General features: G+C 44.0%; 1 protein-coding gene across 1 annotated transcript in view; it reads right to left on the bottom strand.

Moving 5' to 3' along the window:
* szt2 (SZT2 subunit of KICSTOR complex) overlaps nt 1-16,308 on the bottom strand; it is a 480,200-nt gene that overhangs the window by 413,022 nt on the left and 50,870 nt on the right. The window contains 5 exon segments of the mRNA XM_080032888.1: nt 6,773-6,874; nt 6,877-6,982; nt 13,998-14,104; nt 14,862-15,018; nt 15,020-15,021. Of these exon segments, the coding sequence (XP_079889014.1) occupies nt 6,773-6,874; nt 6,877-6,982; nt 13,998-14,104; nt 14,862-15,018; nt 15,020-15,021 (474 nt within the window).

Raw genomic sequence — 16,308 nt, 5'->3', positions numbered from 1 at the left:
GCATATTTCATCCGACCAATAAAAGAAAAGTGTTTTTAATACAAAAAAGTCAACCTTCAAATAATTATGTTCAGTTATGCACTCAATACTTGGTCGGGAATCCTTTCGCAGAAATGACTGCTTCAATGCGGCGTGGCATGGAGGCAATCAGCCTGTGGCACTGCTGAGGTGTTATGGAGGCCCAGGATGCTTCAATAGCGGCCTTAAGCTCATCCACAGTGTTGGGTCTGGTGTCTCTCAACTTCCTCTTCACAATATCCCACAGATTCTCTATGGGGTTCAGGTCAGGAGAGTTGGCAGGCCAATTGAGCACAGTAATACCATGGTCAGTAAACCATTTACCAGTGGTTTTGGCACTGTGAGCAGGTGCCAGGTCTGAAATCTTCATCTCCATAAAGCTTTTCAGCAGATGGAAGCATGAAGTGCTCCAAAATCTCCTGATAGCTAGCTGCATTGACCCTGCCTTTGATAAAACACAGTGGACCAACACCAGCAGCTGACATGGCACCCCAGACCATCACTGACTGTGGGTACTTGACACTGGACTTCAGGCATTTTGGCATTTCCTTCTCCCCAGTCTTCCTCCAGACCCTGGCACCTTGATTTCCGAATGACATTCAAAATTTGCTTTCATCCGAAAAAAGTACTCTGGACCACTGAGCAACAGTCCAGTGCTGCTTCTCTGTAGCCCAGGTCAGGCGCTTCTGCCGCTGTTTCTGGTTCAAAAGTGGCTTGACCTGGGGAATGTGGCACCTGTAGCCCATTTCCTGCACACGCCTGTGCACAGTGGCTCTGGATGTTTCTACTCCAGACTCAGTCCACTGCTTCCGCAGGTCCCCCAAGGTCTGGAATCGGCCCTTCTCCACAATCCTCCTCAGGGTCCGGTCACCTCTTCTGGTTGTGCAGCGTTTTCTGCCACACTTTTTCCTTCCCACAAACTTCCCACTGAGGTGCCTTGATACAGCACTCTGGGAACAGCCTATTCGCTCAGAAATTTCTTTCTGTGTCTTACCCTCTTGCTTGAGGGTGTCAATGATGGCCTCCTGGACAGCAGTCAGGTCGGCAGTCTTACCCATGATTGCGGTTTTGAGTAATGAACCAGGCTGGGAGTTTTTAAAAGCCTCAGGAATCTTTTGCAGGTGTTTAGAGTTAATTAGTTGATTCAGATGATTAGGTTAAGAGCTCGTTTAGAGTACCTTTTCATGATATGCTAATTTTTTGAGATAGGAATTTGGGGTTTTCATGAGCTGTATGCCAAAATCATCAGTATTAAAACAACAAAAGACCTGAAATATTTCAGTTGGTGTGCAATGAATTTAAAATATATGAAAGTTCAATTATTATCATTACATTATGGAAAATAATCAACTTTATCACAATATGCTAATTATATGAGAAGGACCTGTATACCAACCCTGGCCCAAAATTGGTATATACAATAGCATGCACATTCAGAAGGCCTAATCTAATTAACAACAGCTGCTAAATAATGTGGTCTAAACATAGGGATAAAAAAAAAGGCCAAACTCAAAAAGGAATGTGTTTTCACACACACATAACTCAGATGTACACATTGACAGTGATTATCTCACAAAGGTGAAGTTTGGCCCCACTTGTTTTGGTCCAGTATTTATATAAATAATTTAACAAAAAATAAAGGCCACAATCGAAATATATACAATTAGGCAATATAAACCAACTATGGCCTATTCAATAACTATCATATTCAGCAGGCTTACTACAATTAACAGCTGTATTTTTTGGTTGGGCTTCCCCGTTGTGAGGGTGCGGTGTACCCGCTCCAAGGTGAATGTTCGGTCGGTGTTTAACCAAGCGGGAAGCCTGCTGTTGATGAACTCGAAGAGTGGCTGACGGCCCTCAGCTCCCTCTCGTACGCCCAAAAGCCGTAGGTTCTTTCTCCTGCCGCGGCTTTCTAAGTAATCTGTCTTGGCTTCAAGGTAGGCAATTATTTTGGTGGCTGCGTCTAGGTTAGGTTCAGTCTTTTCCAGTGTGTGTTCTGCCTCAGCCTCCTCAAAACGTGTTGCATTGGAGGAAACGTTCCGTTTTATTTCTGTTACTTTGCATTCCAATTCAGCCATCGAGTTTGCCAGGCTGGTCAGGCCGGTGTCAATGTTGTCTAACTTTGTTCCGAAGTCCGCTCGGAGTGATTTCAGCTCGCTTTACAAGACGGCTAAGCTAGCCATGTCGGTACCTTTGGTGTCGCTCGGTGAATTTGGCTGGATGGAGTTCGAAGTTATTTTAGTTTATGTCTTGCGTCCCGAGTAAAAATGTCACACTGTTTGGTCTGTTTGGAGTCAGACATCCCATCACCGAGGTTATTTTCAAGTGGTTACCAGTATATGTTAGGGTATTTGGGTTAAAACGTGCACGATTGAACAGAGCTCACTCGCTATGCTGCCATGTTGTTCGCGGTCACGTGACCCTCCTCAATTTTATTTATTAGTAAACAACTGAAAAGTGTGGGGTGCAAAATAATTAAGCCCCGCTGAGTAAGTACTTCGTAGCACCTTCCTCGAACCCTTTCCACGAATCAGTATGTATGTCTCCTTACTACCTTAAATATAATGGATTCATTAAAAGAGGGCACAGACACTTTCTCACTTTACCCCACAGCATTTGTCTCACTTGTACCCCACCGCCACAATATGAAAAAAAGATAAGATAAGATAGTCTTTATTGTCACTGTACAGTCACCCATACAACGAAATTGGGATTGCCAACTGAAGGTGCATTATTACACACAGAAAAAACAGACAAGCAATTTAAGATAAAAACAGTATAAAAACAAGACACATAAATAACAAAAGAAACAAGGCAAGGACAGGCATGTCATAATAAATAAATCTAAAAGGAAGAAAGCATATTGCACTTGTGTAAGTGAGGTAGCCTATGTGTATGTCTGTTTAATGTTTTTTGAGTGTTCAGTGTCCTGATTGCCCAAGGAAAGAAGCTGTTTGCCAGTCTGTTGGTTCTGCTCTGCAGGCTCCTGTACCTCCTACCAGAGGGCAGTAGGCTGAGCAGGTGGTGGCTGGGATGGAGGTGGTCACGGATGATCTTCTTTGCTCTTGAGAGGCATCGAGAGCTGGCGATGTCATCTAAGGAGGGCAAAGGAGAGCCAATGGTCTTTTCAGCTGACCTTATCACCCTCTGCAGCCTTTTCCTGTCAGCCACTGTGCAGCCAGCATACCACACAGTGATGGAGAAGGCCAGCACACTCTCGATGGTTGAGCGGTAAAAGGTCACCAGCAGCTTCTCCTCCAGTCTGTTCCTCTTGAGTACCCTCAGAAAGTGGAGTCGTTGTTGGGCCTTCTTCACCACCGCTTTGGTGTTAGCTGACCAGGATGTGTCCTCTGAGATGTGAGTTCCCAGGAACTTAAAGGTGGAAACTCTCTCAACGCAGTCACCGTTTATGTGGAGAGGAGCGGGGTCAGCTCTGTGTCTCCTGAAATCCATTATGACCTCCTTTGTTTTTGTGGTGTTAAGGGACAGGTTGTTTGCAGCACACCACTCCACCAGCCGCTGCACCTCATCCCTGTAAGCCGACTCGTCTCCTCCGGTTATGAGCCCCACCACAGTCGTGTCATCCGCGAATTTGACTATTGTTAAACTACCTCTCTTATGGCACTTTTCCACTGCGTGGTATCAGCTAAGCTCAACTCGCATTTTTGGCGTTTCCACCGCAAAAACATGGTACCTGGCACCTGGTAGTGGCTGCTTTTTTGGTATCTGAGCTGATGCTAAAAGGTGACGTCGGGAGACTGCAGACCACTAATTGGCCAGAGTCTCCCGGCTTCTTTCTGTTGTATATTCTCACAAACTCTCCGGGACTTTTCAAGTGTATTTTGTCTCGCCGCGTGCAGCCTTTCTGTCTCTCTTTCATTTGATTTGCATCACAGATCCGAGAAAACGTAATGAAATGTCCATATATTCGATAAGCTCACCCAGTTGTGTTGGTTGTTGGGGATGTTACATTAAACATACTGTCCACGAGAGGAGACATGTAGGGCAGCTAGCAGCTTTATAGCCTAAAGTAGCCAGCTGGGACAGAAATTATAGCGAGCGATTACATTAAAAGCCTCGGACTGCACTGATTACCTCAATAAAATATTCCGACTGAGACACGGCTTGCATTTGCAAACACGTATCCTGAAACAAGCACAAAACAGTCAACTTTATGATGCCCGTGTTTACGTGCATCATAAAGTTGACAGATGACTGAGTGGCAGAGTCACATATCAAGACACCAATCCTCCCTTTTAATGGCCCGTCGCAATATTCTTCTACTTCTTTTAGCAAACAGATACAAGGGGGGTATTTCTTAAACATTTTCTATCCGTATTTTTGGCGGTTGGTTCAGTTAGTACAACTGCTCGTAATTTCTACTTTGCAACTTGGCTCCGGAGTCGGCTTTCTGCCCCTTTTTTTGACTACCCCGCCCACGTTCAGGAGGTACTATTTGCAGTGGAAAACAACCCGTGCTGCTACCAAAACCAAGTTGAGCTAAGTTGAGTTGAGTCGAGTAGAGCTACATGTGCAAAGCGTCATTAGCAATTCAGGCTAATCCTCAGTTAGCATCATCATCTCATGGTTTCATATGTTGGTAGTTCATCAACATATATGATAGAAGTTTTTCTACCTGAATCAATTTGCTTTGGCACAACAGTTGATTAAGTTGACAGCAAGAAAATTTACTTTTACATGCAAAAAAATATATTTTTGTGTAAAAAAAACATGCTTACAACATGATATATAGGCTTATATGAATTGTTGTTGGTTGTATGTGGTCAGGATGAGACTAGTAAGCAGTGTTTGCATTTAAGAGATACGGTTCGCTAAAATGTAAATGTAAATTTAATTAGCCTATAGGGAGAGTGGCCTAAGTTGTGCCACCCCTTGTTTCTAGAAAACAGTGGAAGAAATTGGAAATGTGACCACATATTTAAGAAGAGCCATCCATTTGACTCATCCTGTAAAGAAGGGAGACAAGATATAAGCACATTTAAGCTCAAAAAACAGTTTTTTGCCTTTCAAAGTAAAATTTCCATGATCAAGGTTTTTTGATTATTGTGTCTGAACAATTATAGACAAGTTTGAAAACATTTGACATGTTTTAGTGCTTTAGTATGCTACACTTCGAGTCTATACAGTTAGCACGATGTCAGCCCTAAACTGCTGCATCATGCTTTTATCCAAAATTCTGGGGTTGGGGTGATTTGTGCCAAAGGGCCTAGGTGAGTTGTAAGTAAGTAAGTAAAATGTATTTATAAAAGCACATTTATAACCGTTTGCACTGTCCAAAGTGATGTACATAGTGCATTCAGTAGGTAAACAATGAAGGTAAAATAACAATAACAAAAGTAAAAGACATAAAGCCCATACATCCACATATAACAGTGATAGTAGTGCAGAGGTAAGATAGTTAATGGGGAGGAAAAACCAGGGTGTACAGATGGGTATTGAGCCTTGATTTAAAGGCAGAAATGGAGGGGGAATCACATTTGTCAGGTGGCAGATGGTTCCACAAGCATGGAGCAACTAGTGCAAAGAGAGTTGTGCCAGTGGCATGGCTGTATACGCTGGTCACCAAAGAAAGTGATTGTCTACAGTAGTTCAGAAGAGACTGACATCTCCATTCCACTTAACGACACCACTGACAAGAGTTCAGATGGCCAGAAAGATGATGATGGTGACTTTGTCATTGTGAGCTTTGCAGGCAAAACCACCTAGATCTGCAAGGCCTTTTTAAGAAAATTGACCTTCAATCTTCGTAAAATATTCACTTTATTTACTTTAAATAAACCTTAAATAAGTAACTGTCTTATAGATTTGTCTTGCATTACAGTTTATGAGATATATATATAGCAATGGCACAATTTACCCCATGGTATTCTCTCTTGTGGCACAACTTACACCACACCGGGGGCAAGTTGTGCCACAAGACAACTTTTTTTCCGAAAGCTATATTTCTTAAACAATTTATTCCAGATCCAAAGTTTTTATTGCCAGGGATGCACAACATCCTGAAATATATGTACATATTTGAGTTGGAGACATAGCTGTCAAGGCCTCACTTTAAAATCACTTTGAGTAAAAAGTGGCACAACTTTGGCCACTCTCCCCTATATATCATTGTTTAACAGTTTTTTTGTATGTTTTTGGGAAAGTGAACACGACATTCGGGGCAAGTAAACCCAGTGTTTCCCCTACCATTGAAGCATTTTATCCTGATAAGCCCCACTGATAAGTGGTTTTCATATCCCTTATGTTTTCTTCGCATTGTGCCTGTGGAAATGCTCTTAATTTCACTACAAAAACATAGCCTGGAGCTCTACTGTCGATATTTAAATTTTGATTGCACCAAATAATTGTATTTATTTTAAGTGATCTCCCATCATTCCGACCACATTTCTTCCTCAACCATGCGTTGGACAGTTATAAAACACAATTTTAGTAGTTTCATCTTCATCTGTTTTATGCAGGCCAATAATTTCACCCCTCTGAAACAGAGTTACATCCTTTCAAAAACCACAGCATATGTCCTCTGACATGATTGTTTAAGAAATAAGAAGCTATTCACTGCATCAGTTAGGGTTAATTAACTTGTTGCAAACCGAAACATATTAATCACTGCAGTGTTTGACCGATGGAGGGTTCCTACCTATTGGCCTTTTAAATCCAGGTGGTGACTTTTTTTTTGGCCAGGCAGTGTACAAACTCAATTTTCAAGACATAGTAAGCATAGGTTTCTCACCACAATAGTACTCGGAGTTCATGGACTCAGGTGTCTTAAGGAAGGAGTATGTTAAGAAAGCCTTGTGGTAGGCATTAATCTCCTGGCTGCTCAGGTCCACCTCGGACAACTGGCCAGGTACGAACCAAAGGTGGCTAAGGAGATGAACTTCATCAACTCAACATTGGGGATATAGCCAAAGCTGCAGTTGTAGGAGTATGCACCACCAACCTGCAAAGGGACAAGCAACATTCAAAGAGGAAGAAGTTACAGACATCAGTACAATATCTCGAAGAAGAAGAAGAAGAAGAAGAAGAAGAAGAAGAAGAAGAAGAAGAAGAAGAAGAAGAAGAAGAAGAAGAAGAAGAAGAAGAAGAAGAAGAAGAAGAAGAAGAAGAAGAAGAAGAAGAAGAAGAAGAAGAAGAAGAAGAAGAAGAAGAAGAGAAGAAGAAAAGAAGAAGAAGAAGAGAAGAAGGAAGAAGAAGAAGAAGAAGAAGAAGAAGAAGAAGAAGAAGAAGAAGAAGAAAGAAGAAGAAGAAGAAGAAGAAGAAGAAGAAGAAGAAGAAGAAGAAGAAGAAGAAGAAGAAGAAGAAGAAGAAGAAGAAGAAGAAGAAGAAGAAGAAGAAGAAGAAGAAGAAGAAGAAGAAGAAGAAGAAGAAGAAGAAGAAGAAGAAGAAGAAGAAGAAGAAGAAGAAGAAGAAGAAGAAGAAGAAGAAGAAGAAGAAGAAGAAGAAGAAGAAGAAGAAGAAGAAGAAGAAGAAGAAGAAGAAGAAGAAGAAGAAGAAGAAGAAGAAGAAGAAGAAGAAGAAGAAGAAGAAGAAGAAGAAGAAGAAGAAGAAGAAGAAGAAGAAGAAGAAGAAGAAGAAGAAGAAGAAGAAGAAGAAGAAGAAGAAGAAGAAGAAGAAGACCATTATCAACATGATGTAACATTCATGGAACATAGAGCATATAGTTAACTGGTTATTTGTATATTTAAATATTATTCTCTTTGTAGTCTTTCTGTGCTGTCCAAGTTACGAAAGCAATTGAGGATAAACCCACTGAAACAATCAAAACTGGAATATTTTCAGCAGGCCCGGGATCCTCCCAGTGGCATCGGCAGGTCTGTGGCAAGTCCGTGGCATCTGTGGCTGACGTTCGTTGCCTAGGCTGTCTTAACTAGATTGCGCTGCGGTAAATAAAAGTATTACTGGCCTATGAACAACTCGTGTAGCCGTAGCCTTGGATATATAAAGAACATATATACAGTATCTCACAAAAGTGAGTACACCCTTCACATTTCTTCAAATATTTAATTATATCGTTCCATGGGACAACACTGAATAAATGACACTTTAACACCATGTAAAGTAGTCAGTTTACAGCTTGTATAACAGTGTAAATTTACTGTCCCCTCAAAATAACTCGACACAGCCAATAATGTCTTAAGTGCTGGCAACAAAAGTGAGTACACCCCTAAGTGAAAATGTCCAAATTGGGCCCCAAAGTGTCAATATTTTGTGTGGCCACCATTATTTTCCAGCACTGCCTTAACCCTCTTGGGCATGGAGTTCACCAGAGCTTCACAGGTTCCCACTGGAATCCTCTTCCACCCATTCATGACAGCATCAAGTGGATATTAGAGACCTTGCGCTCCTCCAACGGAACCCAAAGATGCTCAACCCTCAGCTTCTTTAGCAAGGCAGTGGTCGTCTTGGAGGTGTGTTTGGGGTCGTTATCATGTTGTAATACTGCCCTGCAGCCCAGTTTACGGAGGTTGAGTGCACGTGCTCAGCATCATACCCAGAGGTTGGCTTTGGAAAATAGACGTATGAGTGCTGCCAGCATTGCTGAAGGGCTTGAAGGGGTGGGGGGTCAGCCTGTCAGTGCTCAGACCAAACGCCACACACTGCATCATACTGGTCTGCATGGGTGTTGTCCCAGAAGGAAGCCTATTCTAAAGATGATGCACAAGAAACCCCACAAAAAGTTTGCTAAAGACAAGCAGACTACGGACATGGATTCTTCATTCTTTTTCCATGGCAACGAGTGAACGCTGGCAACTTGCTGCCGCTGCTCGCCGGTAACTTTGAACTGTTTGAAACTTTTTAACTTTCAATAACTTAATTTTATTTATTTTATTTTCCATGAACTAATCGGACAGTGTGATTAGCTTCACTTGGAATATTTTTTCAATCCGCTGGCATTACTAGGCTACTTGTGTGGGAACAACGATTCATTGGATGCTAGCTTACTTCATGATTGAACGGGGACTTTTATCTCATAACACCATTCGTGTGTTGACAACTGAAGGGGACGTACCAACCGTAGGCAGAGGCCGCTGCTGCTGATTGTTCGCTGCTTCTCGCCACTGCTCATATAGCCACACACGCCACTACACCTGCTGCCGCTGTCCTCCAACACTGGGCAGTCGGATAATCTCCGGGTGCCTGCTGACCATCATCGTTGGTCCCACCCGCTTCAGCCGCCTCCTGGTCTCTCTGATCGCACTGTGTTGTGTACTGCAAGCGGGTCGCCCTCGCTCAGCTACCGAGTGGCGGCTAACGATCGCTGCTCCGTCGGCTACATCTGGTCGCTTCCATCCTCCTCACTCCGCATGGTCTCCCCTCAGTCAGACTCTTCCCCTGGTTCATCATGATCACCTATTCACCTGCACAGCTGTTTGGACTTTTCAACCACCACCTCATCCCATCATCCATCTCAGTCATTCAACAACTTGGACTCCTACGCCACCGCCGCTACATCCACAGAGGCTCCCGCCGTGGGTTTGTTTTGACCCAGCACGGAAACTCCATCCCATTCGTCCGGTTACCTGCAAGCTCCGTCGCACCTCTGCCACGTCATCAGGACTCACCCGCGGCCGCTATTGGACCATTCATTGCTTCTGTCAGGCAGCAGCTCACCAGGCAGGACAGAAAACATGGACTGGATTTCACTGCTGTCCTTTCCCCTCACCCACACATCACTTCACCAAATGGCCAATCATTTATATACTCAACCACCACCACCCCTCCACCCAGTTTCCCCCCCTCCCCTCCGCCCCTCTGCACAGCTAACCTGGCTAACCTCAGACCTCTCCAGCCTGCCCCTATCCCATCACCCTCTGGCTGTGCCAACTTTGCCCTCCTCAACACCCGCTCACTCAACAATAAAGCCCCCGCCATACATGAACTCATCCTCGACAATAATCTGGACCTCCTATTACTTACTGAAACCTGGCAACAACCCAATGACTTTTTCTCCCTCAACCAAGCATCTCCCCCTGGTTTCAGCTACATCGCCAAACCCCGCCCTTGCCGCCGTGGCGGTGGCCTCGCCGTCATCCACAAACATAATTATTTGATCAGAGAACTCACCCTCCCCTCAGTATCATCATTTGAATTCATTGCTTTTAAAGCCCCCTCCTCCACGACAGTTATCCTCATCTACAGGCCACCCAAACCTAATCCCTCCTTCCTTTCTGACTTCACCGAACTCATCACATTAGCATTAACCCTCTCTCCACGCTTGCTGTTACTCGGTGACATTAATATCCACATGGACTCCCCCACCTCCAAGCTCTCTTCTGAACTCACCATTGTACTGGACAATTTCGATCTCACCCAACATGTCACCTTCCCAACCCATGACAAAGGACACATCCTCGACCTTGTCTGCTCCATCAATCTCCCTATACTCAGCCTTCACCCATGCCCCTTTCCCCTCTCTGATCACAAACTTATACTGTTCACCATCCTCTCCCCCACCCCCTGCCCCCGCCCCCTCAGAGAAATCACCTTCCGTAACCTCAAATCCATTGATCCCCACCATCTCTGTGACCTGCTCTCCTCCACCCTCCCCCTGGACTCAACCCTCAGCTCACCTGATGAGCTTACAAACCACCTTAATTATATCCTGTCTTCCTCCCTCAACACCCTGGCCCCCCTAAAAACCAAAACTGTCTCCTTTAATACTTCTTCCCCCTGGTTCACACCTGCACTCCGCAAATTGAAACAGACTGGCCGCCAACTGGAACGACTCTCCAAAAAAACTTCTCTCACAGTCCACCACCAAGCCTACAAACTCCACCTCACTGCCTACAAAGACGCCCTCACCGCTGCCAAGTCTGCCTACCTCTCTGCCATCTTCTCTGACCCCTGCCAAAACCCCAGAACCCTCTTCTCCACAGTGAGCAACCTCCTCAAACCCCGGACCAGCACCCTCTCCACCTCCTCCCCAGATCTCTGCAACTCATTCCTCCAGTTTTTCGCTGACAAAATCACCACCATCAACCATTCACTTTTCCCTGTACATGAACCCCCTGCACATTCAATGGCCCCTCCCCTACCCATTTCGCTGGACATCCCAACCCCTCCTCCCCATTGCCGTCTCTCCCACTTTGACTTGGTTACCCCTCTTGCACTCTCCAAGCTTATCAGCTCCTCCAAACCTACTACCTGCTCCCTTGACCCCCTCCCCACTCCCCTGCTCAAGTCCTGCCTCCCCGTTCTCTGCCCCTACCTCACTAACCTCTTTAACTCCTCACTGTCCCATGGAATTGTCCCCTCTGCTTTCAAATCTGCTGCTGTCACCCCCACCCTCAAGAAACCTGGTCTCGACCCCGCCTCCCTCTGTAACTACCGCCCAATCTCCAACCTCCCCTTCCTCTCCAAAACCCTTGAACGCATAGTCACCAAACAACTCCAATCCCATCTCCACGCCAATAACCTTTTTGAATCCCTCCAATCTGGCTTCCGCCCTCTCCACAGCACAGAAACCGCTCTCCTTAAAGTCTTCAATGACCTCCTCACCTCTGCCGATGCTGGTTCCCTCAACTTCCTCATCCTCCTTGACCTGAGTGCAGCCTTCGATACTGTTAACCACACCATCCTGCTCACCAGACTCAGCAACCTCGGTATCGAAGGTACTGCACTCAGCTGGCTTCATTCTTATCTTTCTGACAGATCTAACTTCATCTCCCTCCATAACCACACATCTGCTACAGTCACCGTCACACAAGGTGTTCCCCAAGGTTCTGTACTCGGCCCCCTCCTCTTCATCATTTACCTCCTCCCCCTTGGTCAGTTACTTCGCCATTTCTCAATGGACTTCCACTGCTATGCTGATGACACCCAAATTTACCTCAGTACCAAATCCCCCCACAACCCCCCCATCTCCCACATTGAATCCTGCCTGTCTTCCCTTACACTCTGGATGAAAAATAACTTCCTCAAACTCAACAGCAACAAAACTGAACTCCTCCTAATTGGCTCCAAATCCACCCTCAGCAAATTTACAACCCCCCCCACACTCACTATTGATGGCACCATGGTCTCCCCCTCCCCCCAGGCCCGCAATCTTGGCTTAATTTTTGATCCCACCCTCTCCCTTGAACCCCACATCCGTCACACTGTCAAAACCTCCTTCTATCACCTCCGTAATATTGCAAAGATTAGATCCTCCCTCACACCCCATGCTGCTGAAAGACTCATCCATGCCTTCATCTCCTCCCGCCTTGACTATTGTAATTCACTCCTCGCCGGCATCAGCACCACCTCCATCAACAGACTCCAACGTGTCCAGAATGCAGCTGCCCGTCTCCTCACTCACACCAACTCGTGGAACCACATCACCCCAGTCCTCAAAAAGCTCCACTGGCTCCCCATTTCTTTCCGGATCAATTACAAACTCCTGGTCCTCACCTACAAAGCCCTCAACCATCTGGCCCCCCCATATCTCACTGACCTTCTCTCCCCCTATCAACCCCCTCGGGCCCTCAGATCCTCCTCAGCCAGTCTCCTCTCCACCCACACATCTAAACTCTGCAGCTTTGGTGACAGAGCTTTCTCCAGGGCAGCTCCCAGGCTCTGGAACAGCCTCCCCCAACATATCCGTGACTCTGAGTCCCTCACCATCTTCCAGTCCAAACTCAAGACCCATCTCTTCTCCTCTGCCTACCCCTAGTTCACCCACCAACCCAACTTTACATGACATTTTTGTTTGTTTATTGTTTTGTTTTTGTAAAGCGCTCTGAGTGAGAGAAGAGCGCTATATAAATAAAATTTATTATTATTATTATTATTATGGATTACTGCAACCATGTCCTGTGGTCTGATGAGACCAAGATACATTTATTTGGTTCAGGTGGTGTTAAGAGTGTGGGGCTGCAACCAGGTGAGGAGTACAAAGACAAGTGTGTCTTGCCTATAGTCAAGCATGGTGGTTGGAGTGTCATGGTCTGGGGCTGCATGAGTGCTGCCAGCACTGGGGATCTACAGTTCATTGAATGCCAACATGTACTGTGACGTATTGAAGCAGAGCATGATCCCCTCCCTTCGGAAACTGGGCCGAAGGGCAGTACTGCAACATGATAACAACCCCAAACACACCTCCGAACGACCACTGCCTTGCTAAAGAAGCTGAGGGTAAAGGTGATGGACTGGCCAAACATGTCTCCAGACCCAAACCCTATTGAGCACTCTTTGGGGCATCCTCAAACGGGAGATGGAGGAGCGCAAGGTCTCTAATATCCACCAGCTCCTTGATGTCGTCATGAATGAGTGGAAGAGGATTCCAGTGGCAATCTGTGAAGCTCTGGTGAACTCCATGCCCAAGAGGGTTAAGGCAGTGCTGGAAGATAATGGTGGCAACACAAAATATTGAACACTTTGGGCCCAATTTGGACATTTTCACTTAGGGGTGTACTCACTTTTGCTGCCAGCACTTTAGACATTAATGGCTGTGTGTCGAGTTATTTTGAGGGGACAGTAAATTTACACTGTTATACAAGCTGTACACTGACTACTTTACATTGTATCAAAGTGTCATTTCGTCAGTGTTGTCCCATGAAAAGATATAATGAAATATTTGAAGAAATGTGAGGGGTGTACTCACTTTTGTGAGATACAGTATATTAATGCCCGTAGCTAGCTGTCAAAGATTTTGTGCCATTCTGCACATGCACGACTCACATCGTGCAGGCGACTCACATCGTGTAGTGACACTGCTAAACGACCACCTGAAGCAGAGTGACTGTTGTAACAACAAACACGGTCCAGAGGGGTTTTCCCAAGAAAGCTGTTCCCGCCCTTATTGGCAGCCACAGATGCCACGGATTGCCACAGACCTGCCGATGCCACTGGGAGGATTTCGCTCTCTCAATATTTGTGTGCAAGTATAATTCCTAAGACGTCTCAGGTGTAAAAAAGTTTTAAAAAAAATACAACATACACTGATCAATACAAAATAAAAACACTCATGTCTTAACCTGCACAAAGGAGCAGGCAATGGTTCCACTCCTGAGCTGGTTGAGCAGGGTTTCACACACGGCTACATCAGGAACACTAGTCACTCCATCAGTGATTATGATAATACCTGGAACACAAGGGGAGAAGTTACGTAGCCCTGACAATGTTAACTCTTCCAACCCGTGTGTTTGATATGTCGTTGTTTGATATGATAGACGGACAATTAGCATGCATTATAATTTATGCACGCCAATTAACTGCCGAGATTCGCGGGTCGTAATGGCAGATTAACGTATCATGACAAGTGGAATACATGCCTTAGCAGACTATTGTTCTTTTCACAAAAAGTAAATTATGCAGCCAAAGAAGCATGGGAGTGATTTTGTTTTTATTCAATACTACATTTGACTCTCACATTAATATAGGCTATATGAATGTAAAGAGTGTTTCAGGTCAATGGTTTGTATACGATTATCATCAATATCCTTTCTGAAATGTTCTGTGTACAGGTTTAGCATAAAATAACTGGGACTTGAAGGTAAAGTGATAGCAAAACAGGCCTAAAAAATTACAACGTTCTTATTGTTACTGAATTAAAATATTGCTGTTTAAAATATAAATGTGGTGCATGCGTGCATGCGTGTGTGTATATATAAATATATATATATATATATATATATATATATATATATATATATATATATATATATATACTGCATATGTTTTATTATAAAGGTCTACCTAGGCCTAGCGTTTTTCATAAAAAGGCATACAGTATATGAAAAAAACAATATTTCTCCCTCAGTAAGGGAAGAGTCCCTAACACTCTACAAACCCTTGACCATGAAACTAAATGATGCTGTGGGCCCTTCAGACAAACATACCTGCACTGGAGTTTGGAGGAAGCAGCTGAAGGGCCAGGATGCCCTGCCGCACCATGCTGACCAGACACATGTCAGCTGACACCATGGAGATGCCCTGCTGTCCTGGTGGCTGCTCATCCATGTTACTGCTATGGAGATCTGAGCTTTGGACTGGCTCAGACTGAAGGCACAAGAAAAACATATGTTTTTTATCAACACTGAAGACTAACAAATACACATGCTAGGCTATAAGGGTTAGTAGTTGGCAAGTAGGGCTTCAGGCACATATCCTTGCTGAAGTATGCATTGAGAACTGCGGCAGCCAATATAGTCCAGTTCACTGTGTTAAAAAAGGGGTTTGTGGGGATTTTTGGGGGATTTGTAAAACAATATCAGCATTTCCCGAGGCGCTGTATGGCTATGGCGGCCACCTTACTGGCCAGTAATACAATGTAATACCAACTGAGCGTTTTGGCCCGTCATAAAAAACTTTTTTTCAGTGCCTCACAATTAATCTACTAGCAAGCGCGATGTGTGCTTGTGCATGCTCATTACGGCGCTAAAGACCGCGATTTGCGGTAAGTAAATACACGCATGTAGTGTTGTTTTTGGCGGCCTGTTTTAAGTTTAGTTTTAGTCTAGTCTTTGTGTCAAACTGTCATTTTAGTTTTTATTAGTCTTAGTCACGTTTAAACTCTTTTTAGTCTAGTCAAGTTTCAGTTGACTAAAAGTATTGAGCTTTTTAGTCTTCTCTTAGTCAGAATTATCTGGGACTATGTTCCTCTAGTCTTAGTCAACAAAATCTGATTACATTTAAGTCTAGTCTTAGTCAATGACATTTGTATTTTAGTCTTTTTAGTAATGCAATTATATTTAACCCAGTTAATATAGTACAAGTACCTAGTATGGTACAGCCAAAATCAAAATGTTCTTTAAGTCCCCCATTTCACAAGTCAAACAAGGTTATCTTATCTTATTATATTATCGTTACCTTATAGACTCAATAATACATGCAATTCCAGACACGGAAGACACTCTGATTGAATTTACATCATATTTATTTGAGCTACCAAACATGTAAGAATGCCGGATTCCTCAACCTGAACAGCAGTCTGGTGGAGCTCGGACAGCTTCTCTTTGTTTTTCAAAATCTCCTGTCTAATGACATACATTTACATAAAATAAATAGGCCTAAATAAAATAGCTTCAAATGACAATGCCAGAAAAAATTGACATTACATTCAAGTTTAATTAAGAGAAAAAAGGTTCTTGAATGCTAGAGCTACAATAACATAATAACAAAGTGCAAATAAAATGTTTGTGTATGACTTGTATTGCTTGTAAACAGAAGTCAGATTTTGTATTACAAGATATAACACAAATGGTTTGAACCATGAGATTGGAAGCACAGACTGCATACAGTGGAATTCGTTGACAGAACTTATTACATGGCACTTTGAAAATCCTA

This window comes from Ammodytes marinus (genome assembly GCF_949987685.1).
Source record: "Ammodytes marinus genome assembly, chromosome: 8".
NCBI classification, from domain to species: domain Eukaryota; kingdom Metazoa; phylum Chordata; class Actinopteri; order Uranoscopiformes; family Ammodytidae; genus Ammodytes; species Ammodytes marinus.
This window is presented reverse-complemented; position numbering and strand designations above follow the sequence as displayed.